The 18,869-nt window shown below is 35.4% G+C and overlaps 2 protein-coding genes and 1 long non-coding RNA gene across 3 annotated transcripts; 2 read left to right on the forward strand and 1 right to left on the reverse strand.

Annotated features, from left to right (window-relative positions):
• The first annotated feature begins 7,170 nt into the window (after positions 1-7,170).
• LOC145005956 (PMP3 family protein At2g24040-like) lies at positions 7,171-7,760 on the forward strand. Its single transcript, XM_078965057.1, has 2 exons — positions 7,171-7,330; positions 7,401-7,760. The coding sequence occupies exons 1-2, from the start codon at positions 7,241-7,243 to the stop codon at positions 7,530-7,532; spliced, it is 222 nt and encodes a 73-aa protein (XP_078821183.1). The 5' UTR covers positions 7,171-7,240; the 3' UTR covers positions 7,533-7,760.
• A 3,979-nt stretch (positions 7,761-11,739) lies between these two features.
• LOC145004216 (uncharacterized) lies at positions 11,740-18,159 on the reverse strand. The gene is made up of 2 exons (XR_013662321.1): positions 18,058-18,159; positions 11,740-11,903 (listed from the first exon to the last, which is right to left on the reverse strand). It is a non-coding gene; the product is annotated as an uncharacterized LOC145004216 (long non-coding RNA).
• On the forward strand, positions 16,407-17,681 carry LOC145006419 (F-box protein SKIP1-like). Its single transcript, XM_078965507.1, has 2 exons — positions 16,407-16,828; positions 17,040-17,681. Exons 1-2 carry the CDS (start codon positions 16,446-16,448, stop codon positions 17,611-17,613), a joined length of 957 nt encoding a protein of 318 aa, XP_078821633.1. The 5' UTR covers positions 16,407-16,445; the 3' UTR covers positions 17,614-17,681.
• Positions 18,160-18,869: the final 710 nt, after the last annotated feature.

Here is an 18,869-nt window from a genome sequence, read left to right on the forward strand (position 1 = left end):
TATGTATTTTATATACACGAATATGTTGGGTATGATGATGGGTAGATGAATGATGAGAGATAGAAGATGACGTGAGTATACATTGGCAGCTATAGACTTAGTGCCTATGTGACAAACACCGGTAGCTATGGACTTAGTACCTGTTACACGTTGGTAGCTATGGATTTAGTACCTGTTGGGAATTGGTAGCTATGGACTTAGTACCTATTAGTTAGACACTGGTAGTTATGGATTTAGTACCTGTAGGAATTGGTAGCTATGGACTTAGTACCTGTTGAGCACTGGTAGCTATGAATTTAGTACCCGATAAGTAAGATATAGCAGCTATGGAATTAGTGCTTTACGAATGAATATCGGCAGCTATGGATTTAGTGCCAGTCCTATAACCCTGGAAGTAAGGGACTTTGGAATAACGAATGCAAAATATATGACTCTTAGGAGTAAAGAAGATAACGGGGATGGGTAATTGGGTTAATTGTTTGATGATTGAACATAACAATTATATTATTGTGGGTTGAAAACCCTATGTACTCACCAGGTTTCCCAACCTGACCCACTCAGTTTATTTACATCACAGGTGGCGATATGAAGTGACATTACACTGAGAGATTTAAAGAGATGTAGATCACTAGTGTAAATAATTGCAAGTTCTGTTTATGCTTATGTTTCTGTATTAACGATGGCATCCCAAACGTTTTAAGATGAATAAAAATACGTTTCTTCAAAAATGTTTTAATAACGTATTTATCGTGTTTTTCTGGGAACAAATTCCGCAACCTTTTTATAAAATGAAGTACTCTAATTTTTATAAAGCATAAACAAAATCGGTCTTTTCTGGCCATGATTTTGAGGATGTCACAATGGTTCTCCTGAAGGTGTCGCCTTGGAAAGGCGTCATTCGATTCAGGAAGCGGGGCAAGTTGGGCTCGAGATTTATCGGACCATTCAGGGTCGTAGCCCGGGTGGGCAAGGTGGCATATAGGATGGATCTGGCAGTCGAGCTCAGCCAGATCCACAACACTTTCCGTGTCTCTCAGCTGCGGAAGTGCTTAGTGGATGATTCAGCAGTGATGCTGTTGGAGGATATTCAGGTTGATGACAACCTAAATTACATTGAGCGCCCAGTCGCAATCCTCGACAGGAAGTCGAAGGATTTGAGGAACAAGAGGGTGGAACTAGTGAAGGTGCAATGGCACCACCGCAAGGGTTCGGAGTGGACATGGGAGCCAGTGGAAGAGATGATGGAGCATTACCCCGAGCTGTTTCAGGATCGAGCAACAGACTTCGAGGACGAAGTCTAAAATAAGTGGGGGAGATTTGTAGCACCTGGTTCCTGGTATGTAAATCTTATTTGAGTGTTTTCCATTTTTAGCCTTGCAACTTGGCGAGTCATAGGTCCGACTTGCCGAGTAGAGCTGGGACCCGGGACACGTTATAAGTTGGCGACTCGGCGAGTCCATATCCTGGACTCGGCAAGTCACCGCTGTTGGATGAAACCCTAAGTTTCAAGGGTTTGCACCCTATTTAAACTCTCATTCTGCCCCAATATCACCCCCATTCACCCTCAGAGCTCTATACCTTGTTCAAGAGTTGTTTCCTTGTGAGTTTGAAGCATTTGGTGTGCTCTCTTGAAGTTTTGGAGTGGGAAAAAGAGTAGATCAAGAAGAAGAAGAGGAGGTCAAGCATCTTTGAGCTTTCTCAGTGTGTTCCGTAAGGCATGACTCGATTTCCCCTTGCTTTCATGCTTATAGTCCCTTATAGATCCATTAAAGCCTTTCTTGAACCATTTCCAAGCTTGTGTATGTGTGGGGGTTCATAATAAGCTGAGTAACCTCTAGATCTGGGCATGGTTGAGCTCCAAGAGCTCAGATCTACTGCCTTTATGGACCCATGTTGCATGAAAACCTTAGATCTACTCTTTTGGTGCATTTTGAACCCTAAAACCCTCATAGATGGATATTTACACGTAAAGTTGGAAACTTTACGTGTTATTAATGCTCTAGGAGCCCAGATCTACGAATGGCATGGACTGGATTCGAGCAAAATCGCGTTTATGGCTCTTGCATGAAGCAGACTCTGCGAGTCACTCATTTGACTCGGCGAGTCTGATCGCGAGTCTCTGCGATTGTCCCCTTTTAGCTGTGTCGAGTTGTGTGGTGAGTCTAGGGTGGACTCGGTGAGTTGAAAGCCAAAAGTCACCCATAATGGAACTCAGCGAGTCGATGCCCAGACTCGGCGAGTTCAAGGCAATCTCCTTAGATCAAGAACAGACTCGACGAGCTGTTCATACAACTCGGCAAGTCACAGAATAAATTGTTCATCGGATGAAGATGAACTTGACGAGTTGTTCATACAACTCGGCGAGTAGGATGAAGGACTTGAACATCAGTTTGGAAGGAGAACTCGTTGAGTCAACGCCTAACTCGACGAGTAGAAGCAGAATTCAGGTCACTCGTTTGGACATGGACTCGGCGAGTCGGGTCAACTAAAAGTTGACTCTGACTTTGACTTAAGGCGTGATCAAGGGTAGAATGGTCATTTTACCTAAAGGACAGTTAGCAGTATTTGACTAAGTGTTTGGTGGGAATTTCAGCCGAAGGATTTCTGGAGCAGCAGTAGACAGACAGACTATTCCCACACAGATCAGCAGCTACTACGAGGTGAGTTACCTTCCAGTAGCGGTGGGTCTAAGGCCACAATGCCGACCCATCAATAGGAGATGTGTGATTAGATGATTGTCTTTGTGATATTCATCTAGGGTTGCTACTACCTGTGTTATGTTATGTGTTAGCGACAGTAGGGGGAGATAGTCCCCCAGAATACCGGTTGATAGGGCCGAAGGGGCGGTCATGCCCAGCCATGCTAGATAGACTATGTGATATATGTGTTATGTGGTAGTAGTAGGGGGGTGAACTAGTCCCCAGTATCCGGTCGAGAGGACCGAAGGGAAGGCCAACACCCAGATATGCTAGGCAGTATCCGGTCGAGAGGATCGAAGGGGAGGCCAGTACCCAAATATGTTAGGCAGTATCCGGTCGAGAGGACCGAAGGGCTAGGTCGGGCACCCAGATATGCCTGACAATTTATGTATGTTATGTGATTGTATGGTATATGGTACAATGGGGGAACTCACTAAGCTTTGTGCTTACAGTTTACAGTTTTGGTTTCAGGTACCTCTTCATTGAAGGGGAAGGAGCTGGCACGGTAGCGGCACATCATGCACACATGCTGGTTTCCGCATCTATTAGATTTCCCTGGGATTTATACTCTGATATTTTGATTGGTTGTATGATTTGGCTTTTTGACATGGTTTACGATGTGATGTGGTTGATTAAACAATGTTTTTAATTATTAGCGTTTTCTAAAGTAATGTTTTAAAAATGAAATTTTTGAACGTGAAAATTGGGTCGTTACATCTCCAGTTTTGGATTATGGTGTAATGCCCGTAGATCCGGGCTAGTCAATTTAGAGATAATAGAGGTCGAAAACGACTTTTCGACAAAAGATTGTTTAGAATAAATAATCTTAACCAAGTTGTATAATATGTCTCAAGGGTTCCGTACATATAAAGAGCGCTGAAATCTTAGTTATAACGAAGAAGTTATGACCCGTCGAAGTTTCACGGCGGAACCGACAAGACACCGGGGAGACGTAAATAGTGAATTTATGATAGAGCGACTTTTAACCTTGATGATCTAAATGAAAGTCATAGAATATGTTAACCTGAGAACGTCCATAAAAAGAATGTCCAAATCTGACTTCGTATGAGGAAGTTATGATTTTTCTAAGATTTGGCATACTAGTCTACGACCCAAAACTCGAATTTTAGTTAGAGTGGTTTTTGGCTTACGTGACCTAAATGAGAGTTGAAGATCTTATTAATAGAAACTCAACGTTAAAAAGAAAGACGAAAACGGAGTCTGTATGAAGGAGTTAAGAATTTTTCGCGGTCATTTAACAGTCTAATTTTCTTGTACTGTTAAATTTAAGATCGGTCGAGAATTAGCCAATGGAGTCAAAACGAAAGTTATAGATCTTATTTTTACCTACGCGTGGATATAAAGAACGTCAAAAACGGAGCTCGTATGTGAAAGTTACGGATTTTAGAAGTCGGAAGTGTACTATGCGAAAATAGGTGACGTGGCACAATCTTGGCCATTGCTTTCTCCCTAAGTCTTGCCACCAGATGGTGACATGTGGCACCAAGTTCAGCCATATTTCACCCTATAAATAGAACCTCTCTCACCCTCATTTTCTTCACACCTTTCCTATTCTTTCTTCTCTTTACTCACTCTCTCTCTAGAATCTCTCTCTCGCCTCGAAACCCCAGAAAAGCCTAGGGAACCTCCCTAGCATGAGGCGGAAGCCCCGTAGTGCTTGACGACTCCAATAAGAAGAGCTTTTCGGCTCCAGAACACTGCTCCAAGCAAAGCCCGGTTTTCTACAAAACCCGTTGTAAGTGAGCTACGCCTACGCTATTTTTAATATAACTTTTATTTAAATATAGTAACGTTATTAGGAACTTATAATAAGTACTTGGGCTATTATTATGTGTTATATAAGTATTGTTTAACGCTTATATAATAGTAATACTAGCTAGACTATTAATTAGTCTCGGCGAATAATAGACTAAACTCTAGTGGTAATAATACTAGGTTTCGTCGAGAAATTATTTTTAAGAAGCGAAGCGCTGTCTGAGTTCGGAATCACCACCTTTTCAAGTGAGTGCATGGTCCCTTGCATCTTACACATAGATATGAAGTATTTAATATGAATTACGTGCTGTGAGTGCATAGTTACTTTCATCTTACACATAGATATGAAGTATTTTATATAAATTACATGCCATGTGTGCATACTATCTGGATACTTGCTGTCTATGCTGGATGAATGATTTTATACATGTTTTAAATGATTTAAACTATATATTTATTTTATATCTACAAATATATTGGGATAAAACATGGGTAGATGAAATAACTGATGTGTGATGAAATAAAATGATGAGAGATAGGTGATGATAATTAGGTGAGGATAGATAGGTGATGATGAATCGGTGATGTATGATGAAAGATACTATAATCTTGTCCGACAATTTGGAGATGTAGTCATCTACAAGAGTATAGATGGCGACCACAGACTATTATAGACACCCCCGTGGAAACACCAACATGCCCATAACCTGTAGGTGATGAATTATGAGTTCAGACGATGTTGTAACTACGTATTCATGCGATGATACTTTAACTCCTTACTATGAATTACGAGTTCAGACGATGTTGTAACTACATATTCGTACGATGATACCCTAACCCTTGTTGGGCATGTATTGAGAGAGTAATCCCTGAATCAATACTGTCTATGCGATGTAAGCGATGATCCTTAGGGAGAGTCCTTAGGAACAAACATATAAGGAAATGCGATGTAAGGAGATGCGAGGTAAATATGATGTAGGAGACGATCCTTAGGATAAATCCTTAGGGAAGTTACTTAGGAATAAAGAAGATAATGAAGATGAGTAATTGGGTTAATTGTTTGATGATTAAACATAATAATTATATTATTGTGGGTTGAAAACCCTATGTACTCACCAGGTTTTCCAACTTGACCTACTCAGTTTACTTGTATCACGGGTGACGAGATGAAGTTACATTACACCGAGAGATTAAGGAGATATAGATCACTAGTGTAAATGAATGTAAGTTCTGTTTATGCTTATGTTTATGTATTGACGATGACATCTCAAATGTTTTAAAATGAATAAAAATACATTTCTTCGGAACTGCTTTGATAATGAAATTATTATGTTTTTCTGGAAACAAGTTCCGCAATATTTTTATTAAAAGAGATACTCTGATTTTTATAAAGCATAAACAAAATCGGTATTTTCTTGCCATGAAAATGAAGATGTCACATATGGTTTTATGAACAAGTGGTTTTATCTTGATTATGATCTTATTAAATGGATATTTATCTTATATAAAAATGAAAAATTTATCATGAAAATTAGGACGTTACAAGTTGGTATCATCACCATAGTTTGAGAGATTTGGATAAACATGCATGTGATTCCAAACTCAAACTAGGATTCGAGAATTTTACAAATATCTTCGATTTTTTTTTTTAATTAAACGGAAAAGAGATGTGATGTGTCCAATCAGACACAGCTAAAAAAAGTGTTTCGTGAAATCACCATACTTTTTGATATATATGTTGATATGTGAACTCAAATGAATTCTAGTATGTAAGTTAAGAATAAAGACTATTGGTAACTATTGGTCTTCGCTATGCAAACAACTCATTTATGACTAGTAAATTGTTAAAATATTTGAGTATTGGAACATTAAGCAACGATGAATATATGGGAAAAGAGTCAAATTCACATATATTCATTGTTTATAAATATTGGAATAACCCACCTTAATGTCACTTCATGAAACTAAGTGAATCTTGAAAAAAAAAAAGTTAAGTATCAATGTCATTTGAGCTGAGATATATGTAGACTTTATGAGCTTGTGGCAGCATCCACATGATTAGCACCCACATGATTATGTTGATCTTATTCATCATAAATAAAGAGACCAATATTGAACATATACAAGAATGATTTGATTTATACTCATGTTTAATGATATTAGATACAAGAAAAATAACACAACAAATCGTTTGTCACTAAGAAACTAAAGATTCTTCGTGTAGACAAGCAGGTATATAGTTTGCTAATCCTAAAGTTAAAGGTTTATTGTTTTCTTCAAAAATATCACAAAATCAAAATTAATTTGCAAACAATTCACAAAAACCTTATTTTATCATAAATTATTTTGAACATTTTGAAATCTCATAAGTACCCTTTCTACAAACATAGATAATTATTTCCTCATGCATTATATATATATATATATATATATATATATATAAAAAAACGTTTCTCCTCATTTGGTATTTATTATGATTATCCCTTTCAACAAACACCCTCGAGCGTGATTGTTAAGATCTTGTATTAAAAACACCATTCGCATCTTTAGTTCATAAATTTATAAACCACCTCTTGAAACATGCATATATTTCGGGGACTAATCTTTACAACACGAACATTGATGAGGGACCTTATTTGTAATTTGATTATTTTATTCACGATGTCAGACATGTGGTCATCTATTAAGTATTAACTCCACAATTTTGTTGACAAATCAATCAATCTTCTGAATCCAAAATTCATCGGCTCCAATCTCGACCAAAAATGTCGTCAGGATGTCTTCTTCTTTGCGAGATCATACTCTCGATCCTCCTTCCTCCTCTCGGCGTCTGCCTTCGTTACGGTTGCTGCACTGTAAGTTGATTTGTTTTTGCACACCAACTGTTTGTAAAAATGTCTAACCGAGATATATTTGCTGTTGCAGGTTGAGTTCTTTATTGCTTTGGTGCTGACTATTCTGGGTTATCTTCCTGGCATAATCTACGCCCTCTATGCTATCCTATGTGTCAATCCAGATCGCGATCATGATAATGAACGTTACGCTTCGCTTGCGTAGAACTATGGTATTCTTCCGATATTGGATCTATGTTCGTTTTTACTATGTGAAATTATGTGATGTATTTGGGTATTTCAAATTCAATTCATGTATTTGATATACTTTGCCCAAAAGATTTAAGTTCATGTGTTTCCTTTCTAATCTCTAGTTGCTTACTTTCGTGACTTTATACACTTGTGAATCTCTTCTTGAATGTGTTATGTATTTGGGTATTTCTGTTCTTGAAAAGTTTTTATCTTGATGATGAATCTTGACAAGTTTTGATATTTTGTTGTTATGGTGATTCAAGATTGGTGAATCCATATGGAATTTTATGTGGGTGTCGACAAATCTGTGTGGATAATTGAGACATAAATTGATTATAATTATGATTTATGATTTGATCTTGGTTTTTGAGATCCATGTCAGAAGATATTTTAGATAAATCGTAACCTATAGAACATGTGAAATTCATAAATGTAACACGTGTACATCACATTTCATGTTAACTGTTAGGTGTATGGTGATGATGATTTATGTTTCGTTGTGTTTGGATTTTTTTTTTTTTTTTTTCTTTTTAGAGAGTTTATAATTTTGTCAATAAATATAGAAATGAGGAAGATGTTCAAGTTTTTTTTGCCTCATCTTTTTGGATAAAATAAAATTTTCGATTTTTTCACATTGGCGTTTTTTTTTTTCAAATTGACTTGATCATGTCAAGTTCAAAATGATGAGCTAGTCAGTTTACTTAATTTCTTGATCTAATTGATTTTGATTGCTCACCCACCTAATTATTGGTTAAATGTTTAAAACGTTTTTAATTAGATAAAACTGTAAATTTTGATCTCTATGGTTGTTTTTAGGATTTTAATCCATGTGGTTATAAATTGTAAACTTAATTAGTTTTAGTAGCGTTCTTTGTGGTTTTCGCCTTGGAGATAATCTCTATTATATTCCTTCTATCAACTCATCCCATCCCACGTGTCTTTATATGAGGGTAAAGTTGTCTTTTCAGATAGGAACCATATAAATCAGCAAAGTATATCAACTTTTGTACACAATTTTGTACTTTTAATAAGCAATCAGGTCAACTTATTTATTAATAACCATAATTTAATATCCATGTTTAAATATGTAATATTAAATAATCACTACAATGGTTAACCTCTTATAATAATAGCTTTTTGCTTTTTTTTTTTTAAATAAAAATTTAACTAATTTATCAATATATATCTAAAATGTTTTATAAAACCACCTTATTTAATTATTTTTTTAAACATATATTGTATTTTAATTTTATTAAAAGTATTACGATACATTGTTTCAAAAGAAATATGTTACAACATATTGTTCGGAAAAAATAATACTAAAAAACTATTATGGAATGGTCATAAAAAATAATAAAAAGTTATATAATCATTATAATTTTATATTTCATAGAAGAAATATCATTAAATATTTAATACAAATAATTAATATGTAAATAAATAAATAAATATTTTAAACTAAAATATATTTAAGGAAATTGGAATATAACTAAAATATGAGGGGTTAAATGACAATACATATTATTGACTAATATATATTGAGTGATTAATAAAAAATAAAACAATTATGCTTTGTATTCGAATAATAATAAGTTGTAAAAAAAACCCATTAGAAATGGCGTTACCTGAAAAAAAAAAATACGTATATTACCCTGTCAAAATATAATATTATTTAAACCATATTCATTCATAACAAAATCATCGATTTATTTCAAAAAAAAAATCCCTAAACATATTACAAATATATCTAAAATGCAAGTTTGAGTTTGGGAGAGGAAATTTACAACATCTTATGCATAATATACAAGTGTGTAAAGTCCAAATTTAATCCTTTAATGAGAAACCTTATGTTTTGTAGAATGAAAAAAAAATACGTACATTACCCTCTCAAAATATAATATTTTTCATCCCTTGACTTTTTAAACTATCACTTTTTCCCCTCCATCTTTAATTTTATAAAATATCACTTTCATCCCCTTCATTTTTCTAAACGTTTGTGTTTCTCCCCCGTCCCCGTTTTCTGCATGACTAGTTTGTTTTTTAGATTTTCGTGTTTATCCCCGTCCCTGTAGTGTGTGGGTGTCTCTCTCTCTCTCTCTCTCTATATATATATATATATATATATATATATATATATATATATATATATATATAGAGAGAGAGAGAGAGAGAGAGAGAGAGAGAGACACCCGCACACTATAGGGACGGGGATAAATACGAAAATCTAAAAAACAAACTAGTCATGCAGAAAACGGGGACGGGGGAGAAACATAAACGTTTAGAAAAATGAAGGGGGTGAAAGTGATAGTTTAAAAAATCAAGGGATGAAAAATATTATATTTTGACAGGGTAATGTAGGTATTTTTTTTTTTTTCATTCTACAAAACATAAGGTTTCTCATTAAAGGATTAAATTTGGACTTTACACACTTGTATATTATGCATAAGATGTTGTAAATTTCCTCTCCCAAACTCAAACTTGATGTTTAGTCATCTACTTTATAAAATGCATTTCCACCTCTCTATATTTTTTTCAATGTTACTTTGATCATCAACTTTGAACTGATAGAATGCCAAATGTTTAATAAATTCTTACTCCTAATATGTAAGAGAGGTGGGTATGGGCAATGCCCCAATGGGCATTATTAGGTGTTATAACACGTGAACACCGCCCCCTTCCCTGTTATTAGCATGCGCATTGCTCCCCATTACCACCATAACATTTTATAACTTCGTTTTTTTGTCCTTTTCCCAATAACGCCAGTGTGGACGTTGCCCACACCTACCAATCTAACGAAAACACGTAAAAATCCACGACAAAACGCGAACTTAATTACTAGTTCAAACTAAAACATCAAAAATTTCCCCACTTGTCCAACCACCTTCTAATACCACACTAACTTCACTATCTACACCTTGAAAATAACTTCAGAATTCCCTATGAGTTGCCTTTATGCTTGCAATAACTTTATAAAGTGAGCTCTTAAAATGTAAATCACTCTCATTTGCTTGAGTTAAGATTGACCATTACACAATTCCTTACTTTAGTCTTAGCATCCCCATGCATGCCTTACAACAGTTTGGCCATATTTTCTACATCAACATATAAACAAGCTTTGTCAACATTAAAGAGAGACTTTCTTTGTAATGTTTCTTGATATCCTTAGATAGAACCAAGATAGACGAGGATGAGGAATTAAGATTTTTAACAGATAAGTCTAATAGAGGAGGGGAGATATGCAATATAGAATGACTAAAATGCCCTCACACAAGTGGCACATGGGGTGAGTTATGAAAGATAACGAATGTTATCTCTAGGAACCAAAACCGCAATGAAACCTATTTAAAAGGACGGAATTTGTAAATTCAAAACCACAAAGACTAAAAGCACAAAAACCGACTAATCACATCGCTCAAATTTGCAGTTTTAACTTTTAATTAATTATAAGAAACATCGATGGACTTGTTAGATGAAAATCAACGGATAAAGTCGGAGGCAATTGGTATATATTAGAGGTGACTATTTTAACGTGTTTATCAAAAACACCGATTTAATCGTGTCAAGTTTGTTTTAATATGTTAAATAGATAATAAACAAACGAACTGGGTTATAAGGCTCAATTAACCGAAGGTCGTATTAGACATGTTTATAAACTCTCAAATTGTTTTGTTAAAAGTTATTTTTTTTATTTTGATAATAACGTCTTTGTAAGCTTGTGTTATGCATTAATTATTTAAAATTGGAAAAAAAGATTTGGAGCAAAAGTGTCGGTAGATTGATGCACTCTGCCCAACACTGGACCCACTTAAAATGACCCATATTGCTTTGCACTCATTTTAACATGTCAAATATGTCCAAGTCCTTTTATTTCGACGCATTCACTATAGACAAGTAACTTTGCTGGACAATTCACATGGAAAATATGAAATTGATATGAACATCTTGTCGCAACTTTGATATACAATACATCTATACATCACTCACTTGAAAACATCACAGGAAAAATTTAGGCAATGTCATCTCCGAGACCTTGTCATCATCGAGCAAGGTGACCAATAGTGCCTTCAATCATAATCGTTCATCAAAAAAACGAATTAACGATTGTCAAAGACCATGATATAATCTCAACCAATTTAAATACTAAAAAAATGAATTTTATTTATGTAATATCCCAAAAGTCAGAGTAAAATTTTCATCTTTCAAAACAAATTCAAAGACCATAATTGTTTACAAATCATTGTTCCAAAAACAAAATCCATAATTAGAGTGTCCCAAAATCCAATACCATAAAAACCGGCAGATGTGCACGATTACGTCTTAGCTTTGTCATGATCATTTGAAGTACCTGAATTAATAAACTGAATACGTAAGCACAAAGTTTATTGAATTCTTCAAAGTACCACACACAACCAAACAAATATACATACTGCATGCTGGGTCCACAACCTCCCGGTTGGATTACCCTGGCCCAAAACCTCCCGGTTGGATTGTCATACATATTGTATACTGGGTCCACAACTTCCGTGTTGGATTACACTGACCCATAACCTCTCGGTTGGCTTGCCTTATATATTGCATATCGGTTCACAATCTCCTGGTTTGATTACCCTGGCCCACAACCTCTCGGTTGGCTTGCCCTGAGTTTGTTGACTAACCACACAAAGCAGTGAAGTCTCAACTCAACCATACCATGTCGACATATAACATATAACATATGTTCAACAAGCATATAATCATATAACCAGTCAACAAGCAACATGCAGATCTACAAATCACTACTTCATAACACATCCTATATATGAGGATACATATCTAACATATCACTACAACATAACGACATCCTATATATCAAGATACATAATCGAGTTGGCCGATATTGGTGCCTTCGACCCATAAGTACAGTGAGGAAAACTCACATGAATCACAAAGCCGACTAACACTTAGCTCCATACTGCGCTGACCACATCTAACTGCTCTCTTGCCAAATGATGGGTGCTTAACACCTTCAATCAAACCACACATGGTAAACCCTAACTCTACCTTCTAAAAATAAAAATTGATCAAAAGTCAACCCAAGCCACAAGTCAATGATCAAAATCAAGGTTAACAACCCAAAGTCAACTATTCAGCCTTACGTCATGACCAGCCCTTGGTCACGTCGTGAGAGCTCACTCGGTCCGATTCCAACTCGTCTCGACCCAACCTAGCCAACATAGTTAAGGAAATCACCTAAGCTGACCTCACGACGTGAGCAACCTTCTATCACGTCGTGAGCTCCAAGGAGCTTAACAGAAAACGGGGTTATTCGTAAGACCCTATGTCCAGGGGCGGACGCAAGATTTTACAGTGGGGGTTTCACGGGAGAGTTAGGGTTGCACGGTAGTAGAAAAAATAAAATTTTCGAAAACTTTTCCACTATGGCAGGAAAAGTTAGGGGTTGTCGGTGCCACCGTGGACCACCCCTAGGTCCGCCCCTGCCTATGTCTCACGTCATAAGCACAGTCTGAAGTCCAAATCCAACCATTTAAGCCTTAATCTATTAAGCCTTTTAATCTAACTTTCCAGAAGGTCTTATTACTCCATAATAAATTTAAAAGTTCATGCATTATGGGCATGTATGTCCAATACATGTCTAGATCTCATTTGGGACCAAAATTGAAAAAAGATCATCCAACTTTCATGAAAAGGTTCAAAACCCAATCATTCACTAGATTTGAACATCAAGACAATCTAAAGACCCATAAAGTTCCCAACTTTATGGTTTTCCTTCATTCATAATTTCTCAAATAGGGAGAAAAGTGGGACAAAACTTGCATCTAGCCACAAAAAATAGTAAAGGTGGAAGCTTTACACTTATAAGGGTCCAGAAACAATGTGAGGTGATGATGATGATGATTCCTTGCAAGCCTCTTCAAAAGTTGACCTTCTTTTTCTTTTTCTCTTATTCTTCAAACCAAGAAATGCTCCCAAAATGGCCAAAAATCATGCAAGGGGTGAAGTCTAGGGTTTTCTGAGGTGAAAGAGGGTTTGGAGGCTGATAATGAACCCTAAAATGGATTTAAGGGGACTTAAATACGAAGGGAACCCTAAATGATCATGGGCTTGTTCTGCATTAGTTCTCATGTTGTGAGCCTCTATGTCTCACACCGTGAGACTAATCCCGAACAAAAGTTCCATAATAACTAATCTCACGTCGTGACCACTCAAAGCTCACGTTGTGAGGCTCCATTTCTTCAAAAATTCGACCTTTTGACTACTTAAAACCCTAAATTGACCCATCCTTGAAAACGGATGTTACATTAACCATCATTACCTCCTTCCACAAGGACTAAAATTTTACCTTCTTAAGGCCCAAAACCTTTACCTAATCGACTTCCGACCTTTGATCGTAAAATAAAAATGATAGAAAATCGGATCTTACAATTTAAATACTAAATACCTAAAATATACGTTGATATATAAATTTTTCTTGTGCATTCGAGTCCTTAGAATCACAATATAATAATAAAGTGCCTAAATATATCCAGGGTCGGCCTTACATAGATTGAAACTAAGCCCTTGCTTAGGGCCCCTAATTCTAAGAGGCCCCAGAGAACCCAAATATTAGGGAATTGCCAATTTATATTCTCCATTCGCGGACAGAAGTAGAACCACATAAACCATTTTTCGACAGAAATTGAATGCGATTGTTCTTCTTTGTCTGAATCTTTTGTTTCATTCTTCATTCTCCCTAGAACCACAAAAACCATTACCAGATTGATTCTCTAAATCTCAAATTTTCTTCTTCCTAGCTTTGATCGATTCTTCTTTCTCTGAATCTTTGGTTTTATTCTTCATTCTCCTCAGAACCACAGAAACTATTACCAGTCTGATTCTCGATTCTTCTTCTTCTTCCTGGCTCTGATCGATTCTTCTTCCCCCTTGTCATCCTGTTGAAATTGGGATTGCACAATTTGAACTTTGGTAGCTTGTTTTCTTGAAAGGATCTTTAGTTTAACATTTAATGCTCTGAATTTGAAAACTAGTTGTTAGATGGTCCTTTTAATGTGTGGAATCGATTGATTAAAACATAAATAGAGAATTGCCTTTGTATTGTTTTGTACCTACATTGGTGAAACAACTGATATATAGGTGTTTTGTTTAGGTGGTAGAAAAAGGTGCAGCTCTATTATGCTTTATATTATTTAATGATATTATTGGATTTTGAAGCTCTTAATTTAAGTTTTTTATTTTTATTTTTTTATGTTTGCTATGATGTAGCCAAAACACTTCATTTATGTGGACAATGCTACAATGCCGAATTCTGAAAATGTGAAAATGTATGTCCTTCTGATTCTCCATTTTTTAATGGAAAAATGACAACTACGCCCTATGAAGTTTCTAGGGTTTACTCTTTTGGTAATTTAACTTTTTAAATGGCTTTTTAAGGGAACAAATTTAGTTTTGTCGGTTCCAATAGGTCATTTTTGAGAAAATGAATATGACACTTCATTTATTTTTATATTTTAATAAATTAAAAAAACTAAAAGGTCCCGCAACATCTCTCTCTCTCTCTCTCTACCATTGCCAACATCTTCTTCCTCATTGGAAACCACCATCGTCTGCCATAGAACCACCGCAGCCCCACTCCAAACAACCCTGATATATGCACCTTCTTTCCTATTCGATCAAAGCTGGATTAGGAAGGCGGAAGCAGCAGAGCTGTTGTACTACCACCACTCGTCGCCGTTGTTGTGGTGGGTGGTACCCATCATCACCGATGATATTCAACAATCATCACTTCTACAGTTCTTGGCTCTAACAGGTGACTACCAGAAGAGAGTACTGCCAATGAGGAACTACATATATTTGTTTAGGATCGAACCCATCACCGGGGGTCAGAACTATTCATGTAACCGACCACCATGATAGGTGCTGACTGTTCTTGGAGATTTTTGAATGAGTTCTAAATAGAAAAGAAAAAGGGTTACCTAAGATTGATGGAGTAAGGAAAAATGATTGGAAGCTGCTTGAAGGTCGAAAAGAGATGAAGACAGGAGGGAAAATGGTGATTCTCGCCGGTTTTTCTTCTCCGGTGAACAGTGTCGATAGTCCTGTTTGTGGTCGGAGGCTTTCTTCAACGGGCCATGGCGGTGGTTTGGTGGTGATTGGATCAGTCTACCATCAAAATAGAAGGAAGACGAGAGGATGGGTTGAAGAAGGCAACAACTTTGGTTGTTGCTGGGTTTTTTCTGGTGTGTGTGTGAGAGAGAGGTGGGCCCCAAGTTTTGTCTATGTGTCTTCTAAACCGGCTAAAATAAGTAAATGGGACTAAAAGAACAGGTTGCCCACAAGTTGGTTTCCTCATAAAACCACGAAAAACTTAAGTGACTAAAAGAGTCAACCCTAGAAACTTCATAGGGCGTATGCATCATTTTCTCCTTTTTTAATAACTGATAATTGTTCATTGTTATGATTGTGAATTTGTGTGTTGTGTTAATTTGATAATCTATGATAAATTTTGTTATTTTGATGAAATTAAATTTGTTTGATGTAGAAATCTGTTTTAAATTTTTGCACAAAAAAAGGAATAAATTTGTTTTTTGAACTTTGATGTAGAATAGTCTTCCCAGATTCTTCTTTCTCGATTAAATATACTGAATGCTAAAAGGCCCTAAAATTTTGGTTTGTATGGAGCCCGAACTCATTGAGCCACCCTTAAATATATCTTAATGTGCAAGAAAAGGTTGTGTCATGGACTTTTTTGAGCATTTGAAAAGAGAAAAAAATGAAAAATAAAAACGAAATTAATTATATACTGACACGTGTCCGGATTCGTTGGAAACGGGATTTACAAAATTAACAAAAAAAAACCCATCGAATTGTTGTATCAAGTTATCAACCACCAATGGCCGAGAACAACCACCGTCGAGAAGAAGAAACCGACGAGTCAGAACTCTACTCCGGCTGGGCCGATTTGACTCACGAGTGCCTCCTCAACATCCTTACCCGCCTCACTGTTGAGGATCGATGGCGAGGCATCATGCTTGTCTGCAAGTCATGGCTTCAGGCTTCCAAGGATCCTTCTCTTCACTCCGTCTTCGACCTCGAATCTTCTTTCGAATCATCTTTCGAATCGCGCCCACGTGAATCGTTTCGCTGGTGGAGTCCTCAATTCGAGAGAAAAATCGATAATATGCTCCGATCTGTTGTGAATTGGAGCGATGGAGGCCTTACTAAAATCAGGGTTAGACACTGCTCCGATCGCTCACTTTCTCTCGTTGCTCAAAGGTATTAATACATCCTTTCCTTTCCTCCTTAATTTGTTCAAGCTAGTGTTTTCCTGAGATTGTTTCATATCTTTATCATCATCCTGGTATCGAGTAATTTTTTCTCATGATCTACCCTAAACCTAAATTTGCCGGAAAACGATCTTCGATAAATTAGGCATTCAGAAAGCCTTTCATGTAGATTTGTTTGACTCCGTTGCTTTGTTCAATAGGTGCCCTAACCTTGAAGTACTATCAATCAAGAGCTGCCCAAATGTTACAGATGAATCCATGGTAAAAATAGCTTCCGAGTGCCCAAAACTTCAAGAACTCAACATAAGCTTTTGCTATGAAATCTCTCACAAATCTCTACTCACACTGGGAAGAAAATGCACCAATCTCAGAATCCTAAAACGTAACTTCATGAATGATTTAGACCCTTCACGCCACTTAGGAATCGTACCCAGTGACTATCTAAACGCTTGCCCTCAAGATGGTGATTCAGAAGCTGCTGCAATTGGAACCCTAATGCCTCAATTACTTCACCTTGAACTTCAATTCTCCAAACTAACAGCTAAAGGCCTTGCTTTGATTTCTAAAGGGTGTCAAAACCTTGAGTATATTGATCTATCAGGATGTGTCAATGTAACTAGCCGAGATATTGCAAATTCTACTTCGAATTTGACCAAATTGAAGACTGTTAAGAAGCCTAATTTCTATATTCCAAGGTCAGCTTTTCAGGGTGAAAGATATGGTCATTGGAGTTTGTATGATGAAAGATTCCAAACGGATGCTTTTCGTATTTGATCTTAAATGTAAAGCATAACAAGTTACTTTTATTGGAGTTTGTAATGTAATTGATCTTGTCATATAAATTGTTATAATTTCTTAGTGTATATATATATATATATATATATATATATATATATATATATATATATATATATATATATATATATATTACAATTTAGTCACTAGGTTTTTTAATTTTTGCAATTTTGACAATTTGATCGGTTATGCCATGTTAGCGGGTAACTACATAATATGAACATGTGAGCGCGTAACAGGATTGACAGGTTAAATGGTCAAAATTATAAAAACTAAAAAATTATGACTAAATTTGAACAAAAAATAACCTAGTGTTCATATGATTATATCAATTTTTATGTAATTTGCACTAATAATAATAAACAAAACAGCTTAGTAAAATTAGATGAGAATGATGCAATCAGAAATTACACATGCATGTACCTAGACGCCATCCATTTTCATTCGCAGTGGAGCAAGTCAATGAATTAAGCATCTTGAAAAATGGACCCGAACGTATGGAGGTCATCGGGTAAGAGTCTAAGGGAAAGCTTCAAGTTAAAACAATATTTTAGAATGTTATCCTTTGTATGGTGACATCAAAGACCAATTCGGTGTGGTCCACTTGGTTTTTTAATCATATTCAAAATATGATATTGGATATATATATATATATATATATATATATATATATATATATATATATATATATATATATATATATATATATATATATATATATATATATATAAATAAAAGGTTGAGAATACGAGAATAGTTCTGAACCAATCAAGATATAAGGGTATATAAGTAATTGTATATTTTAATTAAATTAAAATAAAATAAAATTCAATCAAATTCCCTTAAATTTAGGATTAGTTACCAAAAAGAATGAAATATTTGATTTTTTATTTTTCTTATCAATGGAATATAAAAAATATTTTTACCAAATTTTTTTAAAAAATGAAAAAAATCAAAATTTTTTCTCCTATTTCACGTTTTTTTTCTTCAAAAAAAAAAAAAAAGAATAGAAATCCAACCCCAAATCAAATACATTTATATTCACAAATGATTTTTTTTTTGAAAAAACCTGAAACTACTCCAATCACAAATGAACACATATTAATTTACAAGTAATCCAATTCTTTTTTTTTAATCAGCTGAAAATAAAAAGAATACCTCTAATTATAAATAAATACACTCATTAATACATGATTACATTGCTATTCACAAATAAATACACTGCTATTAACAAA

The sequence above is a fragment of the Lactuca saligna genome, chromosome 7 (genome assembly GCF_052625555.1).
Source record: "Lactuca saligna cultivar CGN05327 chromosome 7, ASM5262555v1, whole genome shotgun sequence".
Lineage (NCBI taxonomy): Eukaryota > Viridiplantae > Streptophyta > Magnoliopsida > Asterales > Asteraceae > Lactuca > Lactuca saligna.